General features: G+C 41.8%; 1 protein-coding gene across 1 annotated transcript in view; it reads right to left on the bottom strand.

Annotated features, from left to right (window-relative positions):
• Window positions 1-477: 477 nt before the first annotated feature.
• Window positions 478-26,342, bottom strand: part of CDH20 (cadherin 20) — a 51,690-nt gene continuing 25,825 nt past the window's right edge. The window contains exons 6-11 of the mRNA XM_077777576.1: window positions 25,644-25,897; window positions 18,759-18,895; window positions 16,003-16,124; window positions 11,870-11,987; window positions 6,758-7,009; window positions 478-2,082 (exon numbers count right to left, since the gene is read on the bottom strand). Coding sequence (XP_077633702.1) covers window positions 1,577-2,082; window positions 6,758-7,009; window positions 11,870-11,987; window positions 16,003-16,124; window positions 18,759-18,895; window positions 25,644-25,897 — 1,389 coding nt within the window. The 3' untranslated portion in view covers window positions 478-1,576. The remainder of the gene's footprint in view (window positions 2,083-6,757; window positions 7,010-11,869; window positions 11,988-16,002; window positions 16,125-18,758; window positions 18,896-25,643; window positions 25,898-26,342) is intronic.

A 26,342-nucleotide genomic window follows, 5' to 3' on the forward strand; every position in this document is an offset into this window, starting at 1 on the left:
CTGTGGGGCAAAGAAAGAAGAATAAAAATATGGTCCCAATTCTGTGAACTCATCCAGTGTTGGTGAGCTGCACATATTTGCACACATTGACTTGTATATATTTGATTTGCCAATAGAGGAGAGATAAAAGTAGCATAGTGGCGTGTCTCCTTGGTGGCTATGTGTAAAACCCTTTCACAAAATGAAAAATATAGGCAAAATTCAGCATTATATCATTGATGTTATCAAACCATCCTTTACTCTTTTCAGAGATGGGGGAATGAAGTGTGTTCATGAAAAGCTTAATGGTTGGAACCATAACATTCATATGTCAACAACTGAAAAGGAATGCATATCTTCAGATTTCTTTGTTGCTGCCTTTGTCTTACGAATCAGCTCCAGCGCCAGGAACCTGAGGCCAGGTCAAGATCAGAAAGCCATTTTTGGGCTCAGCAATTAAACAAATGTGCAATAGACTTTCCCTTCTATTTAGCTTTTATTAAAAGAAGTGCTAGGGTACTGAGATGCAGTACATCATATTTATTACCAAAATTATTAACAAATATACAAAACTTATACATGTAATTTTCTTACATCCATTTATTCTCTATAATACTGATTTTTGTTCAAGTAGGTTATCTACAGTATGTAAACATCCCTTGGATTGACCTCACACAGATTAGGAAAGCCCTCTAACCCATGCTTTTATCAGATACTTTTTTATTTGGCTTTCATTTGTAGCATCTAATCTTCACATTTGGCACATGGAAGAGACATCTACAGTGCAAAAGAGGCAGATTTTCTGGTTTCGTTCTGAACAATTTTGCAGGGGCCAGTTAAAGAGCCGAGGAAACGGGCACTTTAACTTGATGGAGTTGGAGTCATCCTAACGCCAACAACTCTTGGTTCAGCCATTAAACTTGAGCACAAAGTCAATGCCTCTTCCTTCTCCCATCCCCCACCCACCCATCATGCAAGGCTGATTCGCCTTCACCTTGTCTCAAAAGGGTTAAAAGAAATTCCATCCATCCCAGGACAGGTAGGTTAATTTCACCGAATGACAATTTTTCAGTGTTCTTTTGTGTGGGTTGGTTTGTGCAGTTTGATGAGCCAGCAAAACTCTTAAGTGGCATATAAGGTAAGACTTAAAAAAAAAAAAAAGAAAAGGAGGGAAAGAGAAAAAGAACAGGATACAAGAATCAAACTTTCTTTCAGCCGCCACCTGTGTATGTAAGACCAGAAACTCTTAGTGGGTGGCGAGGGACCAAGGCCTCGGCGAGTGGCAGAGAGAAGTCAAGTTAATTTCGCCATAACCTAACCTTGGGCTCCAAGCCCTTGCATACAGTGTCACAAAATTTCAAAAGAAAAAAGGAAAAAGAAAAGAAAGGTAATTGGAGTTACTGCCCCCCTCTTCCTGTGTTTCCTTTCGATTACTTAACTTAATGTAACCAAGTAAAGCTGATCCAGAGAGAGCTCCCGTCGCCGCTCACCCCTTCTCGCTCTCCAGCACAGTATTGCTCGTGTGGTCGGCTGCGCCCACGGTGAGCGTCCACCGAGAACGTCTGGGTTTGGACGCGCGCCTGCCTCCCGGCTTCCGTCACCACAGGGGCGCCGGCCCCTCCGACGCCCCGTAGAGCTCCGCCAGCTTCCGGAAGCGGGGCCCCCAGTCCGTCAGGAAGTCGAAGCTCTGCTCCGAGTCCGACGTGGCCGACTGCAGCGAGCTCAGCGACCCGGCCACGGAGCCGTCCCCCTCGAACATGTACGTCTGGAGGGAGTCGAAGGGGGGTGCCCACAGGTCCATGTCGGCCTCGTAGAGCTTGGCCAGCACGTAGCTGTGGACCGTGCTGTTCACGGCGCACGTCTGAGGCACGTAGCGGGAGAGGCTCTCGATCTCGGGCAGCATGTCCTGCCGCGTCTTGGGGGCGCCTCCGCCCTGCGCCTCCCGCGGGTTCCACATGGCCGCGATGTCGAAGGCCTCGGTGTCTTCCTCGCCGCCGCCCTCGTCGTCGTAGCGGACGATGTTCTCGTGGATGTTCTCCTCGTCGTCGATGATGTACGGCTGTTTCCGGTGCCTCCGCATGGACAAAATGAGCAGCACCAGCACTGCCGGGAAACAAAGACGACAGGGTGTGTACCTGAGAGCCCTGGCTGTGTGTGCGCTGTGACGCGAACTGTCCACGATGGACCGCAGGTGTGGGGAGTGTTCTTTGAGTGGTGAGCTCAGAGACCGCGTTTGGGTGCTTTAAACCACAGGGGCTACCTCCTGCTCACACGTTCTGCAGGTCAAGTTGAGACTCTAGGCCCATGAAGCCTTACGGTTTTTCCAAATGGTCCATTTAGAAGAAGTTGTATATAAAATCTCTTTGCCTTCATTAGCTTATCGCTTTGAAATTGTGTGGGGGTGTGTGTGTACAGCCAGCCGCCCCAAATATAATCCCATTAACTAAGCACAAAGCATCCTGGCCCTCTATGGAGTCTGTGCTAAGTATACATTTCTCCTATTATAACGTGGGAATCTTATTATGTAGGTGGACTACAGCCTTTTTAAAAAAATTTACATTAGTATCTTAATAGGATTCTACTTTGTAAATATGCACTAATACGGATGCATATAGACATGGGCTGAGTATGAATCAAAGGCTTAGTCTTTTTATACCTCTTTCAAAAAACAAGTCTAAGTGACCTCTGTTTTCCGATAAACTCAGATCCTCAGAAAGCCTTCCATTACTGCGGTGGTTGTGACTCTGCATCCAGTGAGGTTCATGGAAGGGAGGGAATGAGCAGTGACATTTTATATAACTCATGTAATCAAAGAAGCACTGTGCTGTTAGATGTGCCTTTGCAGATTTGGGTAAAATTTTATCCTAACAAATATATTTTTTTTCCAGGGTGTGTTTGCTGGGGTTTAAGGGAGAGATAGAGATAATCCCATTGAACTGTTTATCTCTGTGACTGGAAATGTTTTCCAGGAAGTGTGGTGAGGTTTTAGCTGTAGAACTGCTATTGATTTCCCCCCACCCCCATATGCTTTGTTACAACTGGTGAACAGTAACAGCTTGACAACATTGCACAATAAAACTGCAGTTAACCCAGGGGGAGAAAAATGAAATATAGTTGTGTGCGCCCAGTAAGATTATGAACTGCTTAAAAAATTCGCAGTAATGATTTTAAAAATTTGAATGTAGAATGTGGTTTCTATAGATTGCATTTAATGTTAGTACCCAATCTATTCCCAGATAGCTTGGGTGACAAAATGCACACATAGGAAACAGTGATACATTCTCATGTATTTTTTCTGTGTGCCAGAATGCAGCTCGTGGACCACAGGATTGTGTGATTTCAGAGAAGTGGACTAATGAGGCTCTAAACAAGTAGGGGCTTAAACTGGGTGTGGAAGGCTGCCGTGTGATCTGGATGGATGCAGGCTGGATAAATGGGATTCTGTGTGAACGTGCTGTGTTTGTGGGGTTCAATAAACAGTTCCTAAACTCAAATTTTATTTTCAGCGCACCGTGCAAAGCAATAGAGAAAGAACACTGATGATTTTTGCTCTTATAAGTTTGTAATCTAAGGAGATTATAGATACTGATGATTAATGCAAGTAAGGCAGTGATAGGGGCTATCATAGGGTTCTAAGTGATGCAAAGGGAATAGAGAGGCAGGGCCAGGCAATTCTTCCTAGCGGACTGGAAAACCTTCACATAGATTATGTGGGAATTTCAGTAGGGGTGGTATTCTAGAAAATGCTAGAAAGCAAAATTAGAAGAGTGTTTGAATATCTGCTGGAAAGAATTCTGTAGATAAGAATTAGGCAGCTTATAGACCTGGTCCATCTTACATTTATCTTAACAGATATCTTACATGTATCTTACAAAATAAGGTACAAATATCTTATATTTTAGATAGTCTGATTTAAGTAACAAGTGTTGGATAATGCCCTGAAAAATCAGATTCTGGGAAACATGGTTGGTCCTATTCAACTGCAAGGCTTCCCTGACAGAAGAGAACAGTTCTAGGGGTGTTTTGTTCTTTAAATATTATAGGCTTTGTAATACTTAAAGGGCCAAAGGGCCTATGAAATTTTCTAGGAAGTAGATACATACTGGAGACAAGAAAAAAAATCCTATAAAGTCAAAATTATGTTTATTTAATTGTCCACAAAATGGATTTTACTGACAGATCCACTGCAATTGAATCTTACTCAGTTTTATGAATTATATTTAATTTAGGATGTGCATTCTTAGAAATACGAGTGCCTGAAACTATGAGGATTGTATATAAAGTTGCATAGCTCTGCTCAGTTTAGCTCCTGACAACTGTCTATTTATTCTGTACAATTCAAAAGATAAGACATAATGGGTTTGGGAAGCACAATATAAATTGCCCCTTGGACACCATTTCTAGCTTGAGAGCCTTTCTGTGCCAGTCTTTTTAAATCAATCATTCCGTAATGATGGCTTTTTCTACTCTTTGTGGGAAAGGGTGAAGTTATAATGTAGACATTTTCCGAGGAAAGAAGTAGGGACAGCCAGTCTGGAAATTTCTCCTAGGAGCAGGTTCCTGCAAAAGGCCTCTAGTAGTTTATACTGTTCTGCACTCAAGGACTCCCACTGCCATCTCATGGACAATCAGGGAATTGCAGGAAGGTGTTACTTGTCAGTGCAGACTGGGAGCAGAAACCAAACACTTCCCTCTGATCCCAGGGATCTGAGGACTTAGAAAAGTTAGGTATTTATATGACTTCTCCCTTTGTATTGCACTGAACTAAAGCAACAAAATCAAACCACATGCTGGTAAATGTTTTTTTGAGAAGCGTATTCCGTAGACCGACCTAGAAATTCAGTCAGGTGCTGATATTTTGCAATCAGAACCTTCTTTCTCTGGTCTGACTCAGCCTTGTGGTGTATAGGTAAACCTGGGATCAAGGGGTTATGTGGATTTCTGAATGTCTATTCTTTTTTTTTTTTTTAATGTTTTTATTTNTAACCGACTAAGCCACCCAGGCGCTCCTCTGAATGTCTATTCTAATTTAAATCTGCAGGGCTGTATCTTGTTCCTCGCAGAATGCTAGGAGTTCTCTCACATTGAATGATATGTCTCTACTAAGTCTGCTTTTTTCCGAAGCAAAATATGTGTGCAGTGANCGCAGGGCTGTATCTTGTTCCTCACAGAATGCTAGGAGTTCTCTCACATTGAATGATATAAGTCTCTACTAAGTCTGCTTTTTTCCGAAGCAAAATATGTGTGCAGTGAATTAATTCAATCAGAAAAGTCAAGATATGTGTACAGATATTTTTGTGGTTTCCAGAATTAGTTCAGGTGTTTTATTGTTTGTTTTTGAGTGTTGAGTTAAAAAAACAATTGCTCCAATGGCCTTGTGTGCAAGGGAGGTGGGTGGCAGCTTGGCTGAATGATTTGAGAGGAGGAATAAAGGCCCCCTCCCTCGCTAGTGCTCTCCCGCCAGCCTGTCCTTGCATCTCTGTGTTTCAGCAGCAGTGGCACCGCGGCCCTGTGGGCCCTGCGCGTGCTCCTCGGCAGATGGCCACAGTGCCGAGGGGCGCCGATGAGCCTGGGAGCTTATTGTCCCAGATATCCATGGGGCCACTCTGTCAGTCCTTTCAGGCCTCTGCCCAAAGGACTGCTTTTCAGTGAGGCCCGCCCTGACCACGTTGTTTAAAGTTTACTGATTTTGAGGAGAGAGAAAGTGTGTGTGTGTGTGTGTGTGTGTGTGTGTGTGTGTGTGTGTGAGGGGGGGGCATTTACGGAGAGAGAGAATCCCAGGCAGGCTCTGCATTGTCAGCCTAGAGCCCCATGTGGAGCTCAGACCCATGAACTGTGAGATCATTACGTGAGCCAAAATCAAGAGTCTGACGCTTAACCGACTGAGCCAGGCAGGCGCCCCCTGACCACTTTGTTTGAAATGACACCTTCCCTTGTCTCCTGTCCCCTGAGGATACCCTGCCCTCTTCTCTGTAACACCGCCTCCAGAATTTGGGGATGAACAGTTAGGAAAAGAGCCTTTACTGCTCAGATACAGGGATGCACAAGGTAGGGTCGGCCTGCATGTCACTTCCTGCTCTGCCTCTGACATTTGGCCTCTGACCTGTCACTGTCTCTTAATTTATCTGAAACGAAGGGGTTAAAAGAGGTGTTTCTCATATTCTGCCCCAAATTGTCCTGTTGTTTTCGTGCTGTTGAAATGAACTTGCTGTGTTCCGAGGTACACTTTGTGAAGGCTGGGGCATGTGTGTTTTGTCAGTCCCAGCACATGGAGAGGTACCCTGGCCCGTGGTCGACGCCAGATAAATAGGTTTGCTTTGATCTGGCCAAAGAGCCCATAAGTTCCTTGAAGGAAGGGCCTGTCTTCGGTTTCTTTATTCTTTCCCGGCCTTCCTCTGTCCTCTGTCACCTTTTCAGTAAGCATGGTGTAGAAAACCGGGTCTGAGCAGCGGTGTCAGAATGATAGCTGTAAGCCCTGGCAGGACCCCACGGGGTGGAAAGGAACCACCTCCTTACCTAAGAGGACAAAGATGCAGGCCAGGATGGCAATGAGGGCGCCCCGGCTCAGACTGACCGGGAGCATGTAGGCCTCAGGGCTGCAGGACAGGACGTGGCCGTCGTCGTCACAGCTGCACACCTGGATGGTCAGCGTGCCCGTGCTGCTCAGCNACCTTTTCAATAAGCATGGTGTAGAAAACCGGGTCTGAGCAGCGGTGTTAGAATGATAGCTGTAAGCCCTGGCAGGACCCCACGGGGTGGAAAGGAACCACCTCCTTACCTAAGAGGACAAAGATGCAGGCCAGGATGGCAATGAGGGCGCCCCGGCTCAGACTGACCGGGAGCATGTAGGCCTCAGGGCTGCAGGACAGGACGTGGCCGTCGTCGTCACAGCTGCACACCTGGATGGTCAGCGTGCCCGTGCTGCTCAGCACCGGCTGCCCGCTGTCTGCTATCAGGATGGGCAGGTAAAACACACTCTGCTCCTGCTGCCGGAAGCCAGACCTCCTGGTGAGAATCCGGGCAGTGTTATCTGCAGGTGACAGGGATTCCGGGGTTGAAAACGGGGAGAGGAAGAAAATGGAAGAACCAGTGAGTAAATTAATTTCTTGGGCCGAGGAAAGCAAGAGGGCAGGGGTGGGATGTGGGATGGCCAGAGAGGGCGGTCAGACATTGCCTGGAGGCGTTTAGCTGCGGCCACTTCTGGTTTGTCTAGATCAGCATTTGAATTCAGAAACCTCAGATTTTTGCTTGCTTCTAGGCAAAACCCTGAGGCCTCGGAGAGAAACCTTTTTTGAGAGTCTGTTTTACCCTGTGTGACATAAAGTGCCCAGGGCCAACTGTTAGACTTCAGATGTAACTGCAGTGTTCCTGTGAAAACTTGATATGAGTGAACAGTCACTGGCCACTTGTGGTCCCTGTTGTTCCCGCTCAGCAGCTTTCCAAGGCCAAGGGGCTGCTTTGTACCTCCAGGAAAGGGATGCCGCCGAGCTTCCGTGGCTGTGGCGGGTTGCTTATTTTTGCCACTTTGGCTGGAATTCATGTCTTCTGCTATTTTCTTTTCTGTCTCTGAAACACAGTCACCAGGTCCTGATCACATGAGTGATACGCCCGGTTCCTTCCCCCTACTTGATGGTCTGAGTTTACACAGTTAATATGAACGTGGTGAGAATTCGTTCCTGAGCAGCAATACTAGGCTTTTCCCTCCAGGTTTAAACGGGATTAGCAAAATTATTTAATGTGTTTCCACAACGGTGGGTTGTGTGTGTATTTATATTTATATTTGCCTAAGGTAGTGTTTTGGGATCTTTTATTTTTTAATCTGTGCTTTCAAGTTTCCTCAAGTGGGTTTGAATTCTAAGTCATATATTTTTTGCAAAGTCAGATCATTTTTAGCAGAAGAAAAGTTGGAGAGATGTGGTAGGACATGCAGGCAGTGACTCTCAAAGCTGATATCAACGTGGAAGTTCCTCTGGTCGTGTTTTATATTTCACAGGGAAGAGTCTAGAACTTCACAAAAACTTCTGAGAGCCTAACCAAACTAAACATTGTTAATATCAATATTTCTGGTTCTCTTTCCCTTCTTGGACATAGTAAAGGATTATACTTTTCTACCGTCTTGAATTCTGGCATGTCTACAGGATTTGCTTTTGATGATGATAAATGAGCAAAAGTGATTCTGGTCACTTCCAGGCAGAAGCACATGACAGCTGGTATGTGGGTCTCTGTGCTCTTCTCTGGGTGTGGCATTGTGCAGGAACGTGTAAGATGGAGGTCCAGGCAGCCTGGGACACCAAGTGACGTGGACAGCTGTCCTCATTGCTCAGACCCACGGTCTGCTTTATGTGAGCAAGAGATTAACTTTAGCTGTGTTAAGCCACTGAAATTTTTGTGCCACTTGTTGCTACAACATAGGCTAGCCTATTCTGATGAATATATTCTCCCTTCCAACTCCTCCTTGCCCTGCCTTTTCATGGTAGCAGTTACGGGTTACTGAATGCTTATGTGCAAATACTTAGTCTTTACACGAAGTATCTCATTTAATTTTCACATTTGATGAGATGGTGATAATCTGACCCTTTTACAGTGGGTGAGTTAAGGCCTAGAGAGATTATATAATTTGTTCAGTTTCTTAGTAGCAGAGCTGGGATTTGAACTCTGGCCTCTCTGACTCCACATATACATTTCTTCTATTGTGCTGTGTAGCTACTTATTTAGTTTAGTTGTACTAACTTTAGAAAATTATCCAGCCAGTGCAAATCCCTTCCTGTCTTGGTACAGACCCCTTTCCTCTTTTATTTCCTTGTCAAGTGGAGGAATATAGCAACTCATTGCTGACCTGAGAATTATATTAATCTTTCTACCTGCCGTACAACCCACCTACTTCTCTGTTTATCCAGATTTAGTAGCTAAGTATTATTAATTCTGTTTCACAGTGTTAATTTTGTTTTTCCAGAAACCAGGTTTTTCTCAAAAAGAATTCTGTTTTATTTTTATTTTTCAGTTTAATCAAGGCTAGGTTGTAAGACTTGTAGAAAGCTTGACCAGAGCTGAATTTCATAAAAGTATTATGTCATGCCTACTTAACACAACATGTTTCTTGATCTCAGAATTATTTAAGGTTAAGTAAAAAAGATCAGATCATTGTGTTGCTAAGTCTAGTCTTAGAAGGGATCTGGTATATAGTAGTCACTTGTAAAGATTTTGTTGCCTCTGATAACCAGGGCTTTAGTAACCTACTTGGAAGCATTATTTGTTTCCAAGGGGACACAAACATTCTTTTTCCTACAACAGTTCCCAATTTTTTTTTTTAATTTTTTTTTAATGTTTTTTAATTTATTTCTAGGAGAGAGAGAGAGAGTGAGAGACAGCGTGAGCAGGGGAGGGTCAGAGAGAGAGGGAATCACAGACTGAAACAGGCTCCAGGCGCTGAGCTGACAGTCAGCACAGAGCCCGACGCGGGGCTCGAACCCAAGAACCACGAGATCATGACCTAAGCGAAAGTTGGACGCTTAACCGACTAAGCCACCCAGGCGCCCCAACAGTTCCCAATTTTTAATCCTCCTCTTAATGCTTACTCACTTTCTTCTTCTTCTTTTTTTATAATATAATTTATTGTCAAGTTGGCTAACATACAGTTATACAGTATATAGTGTGCTCTTGGTTTTGGAAGTAGATTCCCAATATTCATTGCTTACATACAACACCCAGTGTTCATCCCAACAAGTGCCCTCCTCAGTGCCCATCACCCATTTTCCCCTCTTCCCCCCACCATCGACCCTCAGTTGGTTCTCTGTATTTGAGGGTCTCTTATGGTTTGCCTCCCTCCCTCTCTGTTTGTAGCTATTTTCCCCCCTTCCTTTCTCCCACGGTCTTCTGTTAAGTTTCTCAAGTTCCACATGAGTGAAAACATATGATATCTGTCTGTCTCTGACTGACTCTAGGAAAATACACTTTACTCCAGTGAAATGCCCTTAACTTTACTCACTTTCTAATCTTGGGGCATTTGCTTTCTTTCCTGATCTATCAAATGAGACAGTGAGAATCAGAGGGATTAGTAACTTCCTTGAAACCTTAGAGAATTATTATAAATATCAAACAAAGCAAAGTATGGGAAAATGTGTTTGAAACTGGAAAATGCTATATATGTACGGTCCTTTTAATAATGCTTTGAGGATTAACAAGGCTCTACTTGAGGTAATGCCTTGTTGTATTCATGAAAGGCTATCATGTTGAGGGCACGGGAGTTGAGGTCCTGACAATAGATCCACCAAACCAGATGTTTAGTTTTTAATGAGCCTTAGTAAAAGATACTCATGGGATAAAAAAAAAAACAAAAAAAAAAACTCATGAGGAAATTAAGAGTTCATTCATTCTATTGAAGATGTGCTGACTTTCATTTTGGAAAACCTTCCAAGTAATGAGTCATTTCTTTTATAGTCATCATGTTCTAGTGGCTCTTCTTTTTAAAGTATTGGCTCATGGATTGGTGTCCAAAGTCATCTTTAAGCAAGTTGCCACATTTTGCTGCATATGGTTTCTGCATTGGATCCGACAAATAGAGTGAGAGAACAGTGACATTTCACTGAAAATTTGGAGAAAGACTATAATGTATTATACGCCCCAACCCCAGGGTTTTCACTATAAAACCAATCCTAAGTGAGCTGAAATCACTTTTTGTAGGAAGGATTTCCCTGTGAGCAGATAAATGAATACTTCAAACTTTGATCCAATAAAAATGTTGGGATGTTTAATTGTAGTACTTCTGTTGTTAGGATTTATAGTATCCTTCCTTCCAGAATTAATAGAGTGATTTTATGATGACATGTAGAAGGTTAAAGGAAAGACTTGGAGGAATATTTCCATTTAAAAGAAAACGGGTTTAATAGTCTCAAGTTTAATGGCAGAATATGATTGAGGGGGGAGTGGAATTAATACTTTAAGTCTCAAATAATTGGTGTTTGAGACTCAGACCAGGCAGGCCTAATCACGACTTTTTGTTACCCTTTGTTTAGGTTGTTATACAGTGACAATTAATATTTTAGAATTGGAATAAAAAATGGGGCTGGTAGGGCCCAGAGAAGTGATGATCTCTGTCCACAAGGTCAGATAGAAGAGAGTTAATAACAGAAGGAGTTCACTTGACATTTCTAAATTTTTTTTTCTGATCTTCTTTGAAAATCATCAGGCTGGAGAACAGAAGCCCCTCCTTGTCCCCTCTGTGACCAGTGAAGAGTGTGCTCTTCATTTCTTAGCTGATCATAGTGCTTCCTGGAAAAGAGGGGTCTGGAATTTCCATTCCAGCTAAGTTGTAGTGGGGAGTGCTTTCTAGAATAGGAAGCCCCACCTGGCTCTCTCTTTTTAAAATCATTGTAAAGTAATAAAGTTGTTTCAGCGCCCAAACCACTCTTTGTGAGCCTCTGTTTGTCCTTTGTTACCTTAGGCTTTGTCTCCCTTTTGTTCTAGGAGCTCTTCACTGTTACCACCTTTGATGCTTGCCCAGACATGTTCCCTCAGGGTTCTCTCTTTGTCTAGTTCAATGTCTATCATCTTTCTCAGATTTTCCCCAGAGTTATAGAACATACAGACATGGCTTTTATCTGTGGGAATGAAAGAAGGCTTCTGCCTGTGTGCCTGGCACAGTGTCACACACAGAGCCAGCTCTAAACCATTTGTCAACCAACTGAAAGTTTCAGAATCAGTAGAGGGCATTTTTTTGTCTTTGATGTTTTGAGACAAAACTTTAAAAAATACTGCAAATGAGCATTAATGTCTTTGCTGCTACTAAAGAGCAGGTGACCTTTGACATGACGCTGTTTTCATGGTAGAGTAACCAAAAGTATTGAGCCCAAGCTATAGAAGGGCCTTGGTGGCCACCTGTCCACCTGGTTACCTTGGTTGTCCCGAATGGTGAAGTTGGGGTTGTTGGCAGCTTCTGGAGCCAAGCTGTAGTAGAAGTGCTGACCGCTGTGTGGGTCGTCAGGGTCCACTGCACTCACTGTCTGGATCAGCTGAGGGGGTGACATGGAATCACGTGAATCAGAGTCAGAGGAAAAATCTTAAGGACCCAGTGAGATCCCAGACCCTAAAATCCAATAGTGGATTGTTTTACCTACTGAGAAGACATCCTGTAACTTCCCTGGAAAATCTCCATGGCATCACACAACTCAGGATTGAATTTTGGTCTTTATTGTTGGGCCTGAGTACACTGACTGGCACATGGTGACTCTTACCTCAATACGTCAGGGGTTAGGCATCCACATAACAAATTCTCACACCAGCACCAGTCATTTTTAAGCAGTCTAAAGAGAAGACTGGGTAAGAAAACTGTGGGATGCCACAGGCCCTGCTTGTTTCTGTTTTTCATTTTTCCACTTTACCTACTTAATCTATCATTTGGGTAAATATTTCAGGGTCAGATTGCTATCTTTGAGAAGCCTCTGTTTAAAAATGACCAACACCTAGAAGAGAAATAGACACATCAACATCTACTGTGTCAGGTTAATGGAGCACAGATAGGAGGGGATGGGTCGCAGGGCAGTTGCTTTTTGTTGGCTGGAAGGAAAGCTAGGAAATGTGGAGAACCCAAGATCTAGGGTGGGAGGTGTGGAACAGACTAGAATCAGAAGCAGGACTTGGGGTTGAGGAGAACAGAAGAAAGGTTGGCTTTCTTTTGAGCTGTTTGACCCCAAACTTTGCTATTTCCATAGTGCTTTTTCAAAGTAGTAGGTTTCCATCAGGGTTATGAAGGCCATGATAAAAAAGCTACGAAGGGAAGCAGTGCAGAAAACACAATTGAAAAATTAGCAGGCCATCCGGGAGGGATATAGGAAAAGTGTTGCATGAGTGGTCGCCTTCCTCTGTGTTTCCTCTGCCAACCAATGCCACAGACACCTCCCACCCATCTTGGGCCTGGCCCTGTAGACTTGACATTTCTGCTGTTTAAAGTTGGTTATGCTTCTCTGCCACGGTAGGAACAAGGGCATCAAGGGTCATTTGGAGGGCTCAGGTGGGCTTGCTTATTAGTTATTTCTTCATCTGTAAATTAGTGCTACCCCTCAGTATACGGAAGGTTCAATAACAAGAGAGGGAGGCTCCCAGCTAAGGAATGACACTGTGTCATTCAGGTCCCCTTCAGTGAAGGATCTGATGCCCCAGACTTGTCAGTCTCTTTGAGGATTGTCTTATATGCTGAGAGTCACCTACCCACATTTACCACATTCTTCCAGGGCAACCCACATCAAATGACTGATGTAATAGTATAAAAGCCTGACCATCCCATCTAAACTTGGGAAAACTAGTTCTAGAACTCTTTGAAGTCATCCAAACCTTGTTAGTGGGTCTGCATCACAGCTGGAGTTCTCATTTGCCTAGACAAATCCTATATTTTCCCTCTTGCCCACAGTGCCAAATACATAAAGACAAAATCTCTCTCTCTCTCTCTACAGAACATATCTCTTAATGAGTGTTATAAATAGTCGATTACGTGTAACTTGGCAAACATAGTTGGGTAAATCATTTCAGAATATCTAACCTGTGGAATCATAAATATATTGGTGAGATGAGGGCCCTGAGCCATAGGACTGGTCCATTACAGGGTTTTTAAAGAATGAGGGAGCAAAGACCCTGCCTTGCTGGGTTAATTTCTGGAGTCTGAATTTGTTTGACGGCAAATTTGGTTATCTGTAGCAGCTGGGAACAGAGCAGCCTGCTCTCCTGCCCTCCGCTCCCCTGACAGATCAGACTGCATTCTCAGCCCCACTTGCCACACAATATTCTGCTTAGCTGGCTTCATTCTACCTTTAGCCAGCATCGGGTATGTTGTCTGACTGCTTTGTGAGCCTCTTTTCTGGCTGCTTGCTAGGAGGAATGCACATATTCTGACTTGGCAGACACACAGCTGACGACAGTACCCGACACCTCTAACACAGGAAGGCCTGATTCTTTATAGACCAGACATGCCTACTGAGCCGGGTGCTTTTGAAAAATCTTCAAAACATGTCCCAGAGTCAAAATCAAGGGGTAGCATTTTCAGGATCTTGGGCTAAAGATGATAAATATGACAGGCTTGTGGCTCATGACCTGAACTTTAAGTCACAAATAAATTGTGCTTCAAAGGACCGTCTAATAGGCCATTAAAAGATATATTTGGAATTGTAGAAATGGGAGATACATGTGTGTGCTCCAAAAACAAGAGAGGTAGTTCAAGTGCTATTGACCCATCAGAATGCAAATTCTATTCTGAAGAGCTTTAAGAAAGGAAGTGCTTCTTTTCCTGGGGAAGAGGAGGTTAATTTACTGTGCTGCTACTCACCTTCTTTATAATATAGACTAGTAATTAGCTTTGTCATGTATTATGTATTTGTCATATTATAGTAAAATTTTATAAAACAAAATTTTATATAGTATACTTCGTAAACTATATATGAAAATTTTATATTATAATATAAAATTATTAAAATAAAGGTCCAGACCTTCTCACTCAAAACTCAATTACCATAGCACAGTAGCTCTTGATGTTTTTGCATCCTGCCTCCAGCAATCTTTGTTCACAATCTTTGTCATAATTTTATATAACTGCAAGCGTATACATGTATTTTGATACTGTCTCTCTTTACTGATGATAACACAGATCATTTCTTACACTGTAAAGTCAGCATCGTAACTTTTATTAGCTGTATAATGTTTCAAGTCTTCCTAGAAATTCAATATATGTGGAAGGAAAATTATCCTAGACTTGTTGAAGAAAAGTTTTAGGAGTGCTATAGACCATTGCACTGAGTTTCAAGAATCAATGGATGAGATGATTTAGATCAGAATCATGATAGGACATTTTTTTTCCCCTGTGGAGGATGTGAATCACTTTTTCTTTTGAGTGAGAATGGCGAAGATGTGTTGACTTACTCTTGGTGAGTACAGGATGCTGATAGAAGTTTTGGGTGTATACACTAGTCTGTTTGTGCAGCAAGGTGCCACTCTCCAAGTGGAGAAGTGAAAGCAAAATCTACATTTCAGCCAGAAGGCCTGAATTACCAAAGCATGAGTCCTTGCCTTGTAGATATGTACTTCACAGACTCATAACTTTCATATTAAAACTATCCTGACCCATTTGCCTCACTTATCCCCAGGACCATAGAATAGACTTTGGAAGAAGAAATTGGGACAGTCAGGGGGTCTGTTGGGTTATAGGTAGAGACGAGAGCATCTTACAGAAGCAGGGACACGGCCTGTGCTCTGAGGTATAGAAGGGTGGGTACAGGGTGGTCAGCAGCCCATTGCACGCATGATTACATGGCTACTCCAAGCAGAGTTCTGGATATTTCTCAGTTACACCACTTGGAATTTGATCCACCAGATTATTCATTTACATTTAAAAACGTATTTTAAAAGAATATACAAATATGACTGCAGATTATAGAACTATGGTTATTTCATGTTGGTGAAAACTTGTTCCTTCAGATTTCTTTGCTCTCAAAATTTACATGACATGAACAACATTAGGAAAATGGTGTTTTAATTGAGGGAGGAGAGAGAGTGTAGGTATTCTAGGTAGCAAAGCATTCTGAGAACAGGACAGGCAGACCCTAAACAAGGTACCTGTTGTCAGAAGTTAAGAAAGGGAGGTGGGAAGATATAAAAGTAAACCTTCTCTGCTGCAGATATTTTCAGGTGTTAGTGCTCAACTGAGGAAAGAGGACTCTTCCCCTGATCCTCATGTTCCCTCGCTCCCAGGACCCAGAGGCACATATTCCTACAGCTGTTCACTCAGTAGATGGGTAGGTAACTTCAGGCCAGCCTGTGAATCAAGTTACCATCAAGCATTACTTTGGTCATAAAATGTAATGGGGGTCCCCATGCTTGTTAACAAACTGTTGCGCCATGATACTCTTGTAAACTAACAGTTTACTCTTGTAAACTGTTAGTTTCTGGAGTCTAAATTTCTTTGATGGCAAATTTGGTTATCTGTAATGGTTCTTTTCATGTGTTGGGAGTTAACCAACATGCACGCCACACAGACTGCCTTACCTGCCCTGCTTTGGCATTTTCACATACAAAAGCTTCGTAGAATCTGGGGAATTCTGGAGCATTGTCGTTCACATCTAAGACTTTGACTGTGACGGAAACACTTCCAACCTGGGAAGGATTGTCTAAAGAGAACACAAAGGAAACCAAAGGTGAGGAGTCAGCAGTACAAGAAGGTAGCTCTTTGCTGGTATAGGTATTTACCTTGTCTGTCTGTCTTTTTAAAAGAATGGATAAAGAACATGGAGATGGCAAGATAAATGTAGGATGCGTGTGCTGCCTAAGAGTGCGGTCAGAATATAAGGTGTGTGGGCAAACAGGTGTGTGTCTCAGAGAGTGTGTGATGTCAGGAGGAAGGGGAGAAGAGTCCGATTCCGAGGAGGGGGCAGGTATCATAAAATGCATCTTAAAAACAGGCTCACGCTTCAGGTTCTGGAATCAAAGACAGGTTAGTTCTGTAATTCTTGGCTTTAAAAGAGCCCATTTCTAATTGGATTCACACTCTGTGGCATTGCTTGGCTTTATTCCTGTGCAATAATCAGTTCTTTGAATTATATTTCAGAAGGTTTCAAGCTATTCATGGGAGTCCTGATAACACTGCACATTTATGTCTGCTTAGGGACTAAGGAGATATTACAGGATCAAACGCACACCAAATCTGAATCTTTCGGGCAGAAGTTACTCGTAGTCACTCATGGGGAAATGTGTCTCTTTGGTCTGACTTTTGCTTGGCAGTGCCACACAAGGACAATTTCACATCCCCAGGAGTGTCCCTCCTGTCCTTTTTTGTTTTGGCCACATCCCAAGAAGATAAAATAGACATTATAAGACACAGAAATTATTCTTCATAAATAGTTTTGTGAAATCTCAGAATGCCTTATTCTTTTGATTTATTTTTTCTTTCTTTCCCCCAAATACCAATGCTCTACTATATTTTCCCCTTAAATATTTCTATTGCCTGTTTACCAAAAGTGCTGACATACTTAAATTTGTTTCCATTATAACCATGGTACTTGTTTATAGAAGGAATAATGAAAGTACAAAAAAAATCAGGGTGCATATGATCCACAACCCTACCTCCGGATATATCCATTATGTAATATATGTGATATTACATATGTGTCCAAAAATATGGAGACACACATGCACAGACTGCAATTAAGCAAAATTAAAAAGCTGGATTTAGAACTTTTAGGGCAGTATTATCCTGTGTCATTGAAATATACTTTGAAAACATGTATATTAATATCTGCTGAGAAAGTTGTATTATTTGACTTTTCCCCCTGTGTTAAAGTAACACTGTGGTAGACATTTTGGTGCACAGATTTTTGTTGGTATCTATGATAAAGTCTTTAAGATGGTTATTATAAATAGGATTCTTGAGGAAAAAGGGTATGAATATTTTTGAGAATCTTAATTCAAAGCTTAATTACCCATGTTCCTCCCTGAATGGCTGTATGTAGTTCTGCCAGTACATCAGGGTCTATACATTTCCCTGAGACTTTACCATCATTAAGTGTTATGAAAAAAATTGAATGTAGTAGTAGGTAATCTACTTTTTTGTGAAGTTTATAATAAATATGTTAATCTAGTTTTCAGTAGTTTTCCAATTTTACGTTTATGTCCATAAATCTGCCTTTCATTTTTTTTAACATTTATTTTTGAGAGAGAGAGAGCAAGTGAGCGAGCATGAGTGGGGGAAGGGCAGAGAGAGATTCCCAAGCAGGCTCTGTGCTGTTAGTGCAGAGCCTGATATAGGGCTCAAACTCACGAACTGTAAGATCATGACTTGAGCCAAGATCAAGAGTCACATGCCTAACTGACTAAGCCATTCAGGTGTCCCATGAATCTCCCTTTTAGTGTAAGATGTCTCAACTTCTTATATTCATGTTTGTGTGTATGTATGTGCATAGTAAGGGTGATATGTTACAAATGCTACTTTTCATCCCATGGTAATATTTTATACTAAAGATGTTCAGGGCAGACTTGCATGTGGATTATTTTGAGCTGAAGGCACTTGAAACCCTGTGGGTTCAAGATAGACTTTTGTCCTTCCCTTAACCCCCAGAGAAGAATCTAAATTGGGATCTTTTCCCAGAATAAGGGTTATTTAACAGATTTTATCTGAGTGACCCATCTGTATGGTAGGGCTAACCTCTGATTATTAAACATCTGTTCTTCTTACAGCCCTGTAAAGACATTCCTTTCCTTTGACATCCCAAACTCCTACCCTCTTCTCCTTAGTTCAGAATACAGGTATATCTCCTTGTGCCTGTGTGTGGAATTTTTATGTCTGTGTGGATACCCTTTATGTATGCCTGTTAAATTTGATTTTCTCTTGTTAATCTGTCTCAGGTCAATTTGATTCTTAGTCCAACTAGAAGGACCCTTTAAGAGGACAGGAATTCTTGCTCCCTGACCATACTATTTGCATGCATTCCCAATCTTTTAAGGATTCAAAGCCTTTTAGGTTTCTCAGGAACTGTCCCTTTCTTTATACAGAAATCTAGCCCCTTGATTTAAGTATGCTAATTTTAGTACTGCTTTTGCATAGTGGTTTTCTTTTTAATCTCTAGCACAGGACTAGGTATATAGGAGATAGTATTTGAACTAAGTGTTTTCACTTACTTGTATAAACCATAATTTCTGTTTCTCCCCATAAAGAATGTAATTCTGTTCCAACAAGCTCTAGAAATGTCCACATTCTACATTGCTTCTACTTTGTCATATTATGGAGGGCAATTTATTGTGTTACTTACTCATTTCCATAGCAAGGACAGTGATATTATGCCAAGAAAACTCCTCCCGATCAAGGGGTCTTGCAGTCATTAGGGCACCTGTCGTAATGTCCACGTAGAAGAATCTTCCAGGGTCACTGCTTCTGTCAATGGAATATCTGTGAAAACACACATTAAATGTGTTGTTTTATTTAGATAAATCTACAGCATATTACATGAGAGAATTGAGTGCACACCATATGAAACATGGCTCAACTAGTCCTGAGTTATGGACACTTGAAAGACTGCATGTGCTGTTTTACCATGTCTAGAAACAATGCCCCCTCCAGACCCCCCCCCAAAAAAAAGTAAAAAACCAACAACAGAGTGTTACTGCTCGAATTTTCTCATTTATAAATGGAAATAAAACAGGGTACCAAGCTTTAGGGCAGTTTTAAGCCAATTAAAGATCAATTTCAGCTTTTTAAAACTTAATACTGTCCTAAGGCTTTTAAGACATTCTGAGTATCAATCTCTGCATGTCTTTGTTCAAAACAAATTTTATCCACTTAAGTTTTTGAAATGCTAGATTAGAACAGAGAAGTTATAGTTAGTGGTTCCAATCCCTATAATCAGTAGCAACTATTGAGAAGTAACGATTTTGCTTTTGGTCCTTTGTAAACATGCTAATGACTGACCTGCCGACAAACACAGTAATGGTATTTAATAGCTAGAGAGTCCTTATTCATGGAATATTTTTAGCAGGATGAATGAGGTTTGACTAGGTTGAATAATGTAAATAGACTTGGAATTTATGAATTTATGGGGCACAACTTGTTAGAAAATATCATGTGAGTTATATAATTAATGGGATATACAAAGCAGATGTTCTGTAACCCAGATGGCTCCTTTCCTATCCAGGCAGTGCACTTCATTGCTTATATCTTTCATGTTCGGTGTGGACCAAAATGCATCCTTACACAGGATATTTACCCAATGGTTTCAGACCTCTCCAAGGACAGAATGCTTGCCTCGTATTTTGCTATTGTCTGTATCTGTTGAGTCCTTATTTACGTGGGTACTCTGTAATTTCCTGTTAAATCTGATTTGGCATCTAACCCTTTGTGTTCTCTCACCTGCTCCACATTTTGGGAGATTCAGTTAGTGTGGAGGGAGATTCAGACATCTGTGGGTTTAAAACCCTCCATAATATGTAGCCATGATTAAGAACCATTCTTGAGAATCTATGTGGTCCCTGGTAATGGTAAATAATTATAATAGCTGCCATTTATGGAATACCAAATGTTTTACAGTTTCTTTTTAAATTCTTTAAACATTTTTTAAATTTTTTTTGTAGTTTTGAGAGAGAGATAGAGACAGCATGAGCAAGGGAGGGTCAGAGTGAGAGGGAGACACAGATTCTGAAGACAGGCTCCAGGCTCTGAGCTGTCAACACAGAGCCTGATGCGGGGCTTGAACCCATGAACCGTGAGATCATGACCTGAGTGGAAGTCAGACGCTTAACCAACTGAGCCACCCAGGTGCCCCTCTTTTTAAATTCTTCTTATTATCTTTAATTCTCATAATTCTTGGAGGTAGGTATTCTGTCAATTAGCAGAAAAGAAAACTAAGAGAAGTTAAGTCACTTTCATACAGTTAAACAGCTAATCATTTGCAGAGGTAACACACATATGTGTGGATATAAAACTACTGTAATATATTGGGTTCAAAGTTCTATTTAAAGTTCTCAGCGATTAGTCTATATCTTAAAGTTGTGTAAACTGGGAAACTGCCATTTTGAGGGGAGTGATAAGTTTCTCTAGTGCATTGTTTTTCAGATTGCAAGTTAGTAAAATAAATATGGTAGGTATGACTAGTGTTGAAAGAAGTTGAAATAGAACATATGCATGCCAGACTGCTCTAAAGGTAAATATTGATGGTAAAACTTTTGTTTCAAATATGTGCAAGGGTGTAGATACGTACATATGCATACACACACATACATATGTACGTAGTATGTTTTGTATATGTATTATTTGGTAAAATGTTTTTTCCAAAGATGTATTTTTTTTTTTCTGTGGGAATTCAGAATGGCTGTTCAGAGATTATGAATTAAAGGGAAAGGTGACTACTAAGGGCTAGAGAAGTTGGAATCATTTCAGGTACAATTCTCCAAGAGTTGGAAGTATAAGGAAGTACATTAATGCCTCTCTCTGCTTGTGACCCTGTTTAATGAACACTTTGTGTAGCCGGACACTGTTCGATACACCTCGCATATATTGGCTCATTTAATTCTTACCATATCCCTAAGAGTTAGGTACTGTATCTTGATTTTACAGGTAGGGAAACCAAGGCCTGGATTGGTTAAGTCACTTGCTCGAGATTGCAGTCAAGCCTAGGCAGTTTGGTTTCAGGTTCCTGCTCACCGCCATGCCATACTGCCTTACTGCACGTGGAATGTATGAAATTCTTTAAGGGAACAAGGCCTTCTCTCTTCTTGAAGATAGATTAAGCTATGATAGCAAACTGTTGACTTCTTAATAAAGAACAAACAATGCCGAAACATTTCATTTAAAATTAATTGGAGCATTCTAGGCATAATTAGTGATTTAGTTTTAAAGTTCACTGGCTATTTTAAGAGTTTAATTTGTCTTTGGAAAAAAAATACCGGTTGGCTCATGATAGTCTTTCCTTTGAGTCAGCCATTCAGCCCACGGAGCCATAACCCTGATGGCGGCTCTCCAAGCTGTGGGCCCAGTGCTGAGGCAGCCCCCAGCCTCTGTGATGAACCAGCTTTCTACACTCAGGCCTGCAGCGCCATAGCAGTGTCACAGATGGTGTGGGAGATGGGGTGGTACAAGTAACTGACAGAGCCCTGCCTCTACTGCCTGGTGACACACCGAGCAGAAACACCACAGGCTTGGCTCAGCGAGGCCTTCCTCGGCAAATGGAACCCCCTTCTGATTTCCCAAACCGGAAGTTACTGAATTGAGGTAGCAGTCGCATTCACTAGTCTGAATGGGACACTGGGCCAGTGTTCAGAAGGCAGGAGAACAAATAGAAGGTGTAGATACAAATGGAAAAAGGGGAAATTGGGACACACTAGTGAATTATGTAGGTGTTTTCCCTTTCTCTAACCATAATATTCTCCCCTGTTATGGGCAGAATAGGCGTACTATACACAGACAAAACTGCCTTCAGTGAACAATAGCTAGTGTTTGTTGGGCTCCCTGCTTAGTTGCTTGGCTGAGGACTTACTCAGAATTTGGGAGCGATTTGAAGGTAGGGTGTCATGGGCAGGCTTGCTGAACACACACACACACATACACACATACACACACACACACACACACACACTCTCTCTCTCTCTCTGTAGGAGAGGACAGGAGGGCAGGCTGTTTCCATACCAGCAGAAGTCTATTTCAGTTGCCAAATGGTTCAGTTTCCTGTTTGCCAGAAGTACCTGGGGCATTTATTAAAAAATTTAGGAGATCCTAAACATTATATTTTTCATGTATATATATCTAAATCTGGAGATTTGTTTTTGGGATTTACTAGTAAATCACGACCAGTTTGTATGCCTGAGTATGCCATAGACTTTCTAGAAAGAAGATTATAAAAAAGTCCTCATAATCTTTTTAAAAATGTAAATGGTCTTTTATCTATAACATTATAACTTCAGGTGATATATTGATTTTAGAGCAATTTAATATGTGTTTTCTTTTTAGGAATATAAATCTCATTTATTTTTAATAAAAATGTAGAAGATGAATTAGATAGCCGAGTGGCATATAACATGCAAATTATTTTAAAAGATAATAACTTTTTTAATGAAAAATAAGGATAAAGTGAACAATTTGGGGAAAGCTAACAGGATGGTAGTTTCCAAATGGGTTTGTTAAATGATACCCAGAGATTTGAATTTTATGTGCTTTTCCCCTCTGAGAATCCAGGACCCCTGATGTTCTACTTGGGTCTAGGGACCATTCTCTCTTCCTGTGAGGTCGTACAAAGAGTCAGGAACCCCAAAACTAGCAATGTGAATTCTCCTTTGCGACCACAGTGCAGAGGGAGGAATACCCCCAGTTCTGATAAGTGGGACCCCTTGCCCCCTCTGCCTGAGTGTTGTCTCCAGGCCTGTGGCTTTCATGCTGTTCTTGCCAGTTTCTCTTCCAGGACCTAGAGTTCTGCCCCAGAATAAGCCGGATGGACCCTGCTGTCTGCCTCTGGCTCTATTCAGTCACTCGTGGATTCCTCCTGACTGGGATCTCTTGGAATAGAAAGTCTCTCCATTATTGGCCTCCCTGCTGCTGGCCAGCTGATGGTTTTCAAAGGCTGGTCATCTGAAGCCGCATTTTCTGTTTGCCAGACAGGGTTTCTTTCTTTCTTTTTTTTTATTTTTAAATTTTTGAGAGACAGGGAGATAGAGCATGAGCAGGAGAGGGTCAGAGAGAGAGAGGGAGCCGCAGAATTCGAAGCAGGCACAGAGCCCAATGCAGGGCTTGAACTCACGAACCGTGAGATCATGACCTGAGCAAAGTTGGACTCTCAACTGACGGAGCCACCCCGGCGCCCCCAGACGGGGTCTCTTGTGTGTGCCTCACCGCTCCACGGCAGTAGTGGATGTGAGCCTGTTGGTGTTTTGCTTTCATTTCTACATATGTCTTGAGATCCTGGCTTTAGTCTTGAATACTGCACACACACTCTAGAGTGTGTATGTGTTTTCTGATTACATTCAGCCCCTTTTGCCTGTCATTTAGCAGTGTGACTCCTAACAGTCATGTTTCTGGTGCTTACCATGTGGAAGGCCAGAGTCAGAATCTGGAAAGATGTGGAAGTATCCACTGGATATTCTAATTGACTATTTTAGAAATGGGCTCTGATTTTTTTCAAGCTTGTGTTTGTTTTATTTCCCTCTTTCCTCCATAAAGTTTTATTCTCTAAAGTTTTCCCTACAGTATCTTCTCTAACATGAATAGGCTAACTAATTGATTATGTATCTATATCTATATATGTATATATCTATATATCTGTATATATAATATAATGTAAATATATGTATATTTTTGGCTTTCGAAAATAGGAATTTATAGAATTTGTTCCATTTATGTTGTGGTTATTATGTATCATTTATGTTGGGAATAATACAGTTTCACTAACTTCCTCCCTCCTTTTATACATTTAAAAAGCTTACGGTTGAAATACCACTTCTATAAAGTCAGTATAATTTATATTGGAAAGATTAGTTGCTTTCTAAAAATCAAAGATCAGAATTCAAACAAAATCATTTTAGCCATTTTTTTTTAATGCCTGAAATGTGAAATGTTTACTAATGGGTTAGACGAAGCAGATTTCCCCTACTATAGTTATTCTCAGGAGAGAACTATCCTCGTTAAGCTGAAAAAGCACATTTTCATTAAATACAAAATAGCACTAGGTGAAGGAAATAACTATGATAGAAAAGGCATTTGATAAATTGGGGTGCATTTAAAATGCGTTGTCTGCATGCGCTGAAGCCCCAGATCCGTTTTACCACGTGGCTTTCCACAATGAATGTGACAGATGGCCTCAAACAGCCTTGGAATCCTGATCTTTTGTGTCGAGCTTCAGAGGCTTGGCAGTTGCTCTGGAAGGTTGAGGTGTCAACCTGTCCACCAGCTGTTTGCACTTTGGTTCCAGAATTGATGGGGGAAATGGCCATGGCTATAAGAGCAGCTCTCCTCCACCTCTTGATGGGGAAGCATCTTGATTGGAATCTAAGTTCAGAACACACTTTAGAGAGACCGATACAGAGGCTTGCCCTGTCAGGCCATTCTACATGGCATCGAAGCCTTGGTCAGGAGTAGTTTCTTTTCTTTTCTTTTTAAAAATTTTTAATGTTTTATTTATTTCTGAGAGAGAAAGAGACAGACAGTGTGAGCAAGGGAGGGTGAGAGAGAGAGGGAGACACATAATCTGAAGCAGGCTCCAGGCTCTGAGCTGGCTGTCAGCACAGAGCCTGACGCGGGGCTCGAACCCATGAATTGTGAGATCATGACCTGAGCCGAAGCCAGACGCTTAGCCCACTGAGTCACCCAGGTGCCCCAGACATGAGTAGTTTCTATGTTCTTTCTATAGTATATGGAAATATATATAGTATACTTTTTCCCTCATTTTTTTAAAGTAGAAAAATCAAAGTTTCCTAAAAATTGAGTGTGCAGTGATCACTTTTGTATTCCTCATTATGATTTGACAATTAAAAAATGTTTTTTTAACGTTTATTTTTGAGAGAGAGAGAGAATGAGTAGGGGAGGGGCAGAGAGAGAGGGAGATACAGAATCCAAGGCAGGCTCCAGGCTCGAACTCATAAGCCATGTGATTATGACCTGAGCTGAAGTCAGATGCTTCACTGACTGAGCCACCCAGGTACTCCAAGCCAAGATTGTACAGATTTTTAAAATGTTTTGGTAATCTATGTGTCTATCTGTACTTTATCTGAATTAGTAGTTCTCAATTGGGGATGCTTTTGGCCCCCCCCCCATCCCTTCCTCCTGGGACATTGGTAAAATATGGGGACATTTTAGGCTGTCACAGCTCAGAGGTGCTACTGGCATTTAGTGGGATAGAGACCAGAGATGTTGTTAAACATTGAACCATGCCCAGAACAGCCCATCGCAACAAAGACTCCATCTGAAAATGTTGCTAGGGCCAGGACTGAAAACTAAGGGGTGTGTGTGTGTGCGTGTGTTTGTGCACGCGCGTGTGTACATGCGCGCACCTGTGTGCTTTTTGCTAAACCAATTGACAGTGAGTTACCAACATAGTGATACTTCTGAATAACATGAAAAGATCTTGTTACTTGAACAGGAAGAAGTAAGGAGAGTCTTCAGAATAAGCAAAGGGAAAAAGTGCTAGAAGATGTAATAAAGGTGAAATCTACGGAAAAACCTGATTGAGTTGTTGGTCACATCTGGGTCCTTGGCAGAAATGATCTGTATGGTTGTTCCAATCGCCACATCCTCAGGAACCTCCACAAAGTAAAAGGCAGGTTCAAATATGGGGGGCTCGTCCACATCTTCCACACTGATGTGCACTGTCGTTGTGTCCTGAAATGGGCCTAGGTTCAGAAAACGCATCTCTAGGTGAGGATTGGCTCCTTCCACTTTCAAGGTGTAACTTTTCTTGCTTTCAAAACTCAGGGGCTGAAAAGTAACAGGAACAGGAAGAATTGATTAGCCATGAGCATATATGTCAAGGTTCTAAAGGATGGCCAATATCGATAGCCAGGGTGTAGGTTCTCATCTTCATTAAAATGGTGGGAAAGGGGCAAAGGGAAAAACCAGGGAATTTTTCCTGTGTTCGGTAGTTCTTGATCTTAAGGTCATTTTCAACAAATTGGGTAAAGAAGGTAAGGAAGATGCTAGACACTTCAGAGAGTGAAGGCAGCCAGTGTACTGATCAGGACCTCCACTGCACTCTGCGCAGGCTCTACTTCAGTGTGCCTACTCTTTAATCAGCCTGATTACCTTATCTTCAGAGATGCTTATTTATCTAAAAGGTGTCGTGATAATTAAGAGAGATTTTGAGTTCAGTTTCAGAATATCCATATAACTGAGGCCTAAGTCTTTTCCATTTTCTTCTTTAAAA

Source organism: Crocuta crocuta, unplaced genomic scaffold (genome assembly GCF_008692635.1).
Source record: "Crocuta crocuta isolate KB4526 unplaced genomic scaffold, BGI_CrCroc_1.0 scaffold36, whole genome shotgun sequence".
NCBI lineage: Eukaryota > Metazoa > Chordata > Mammalia > Carnivora > Hyaenidae > Crocuta > Crocuta crocuta.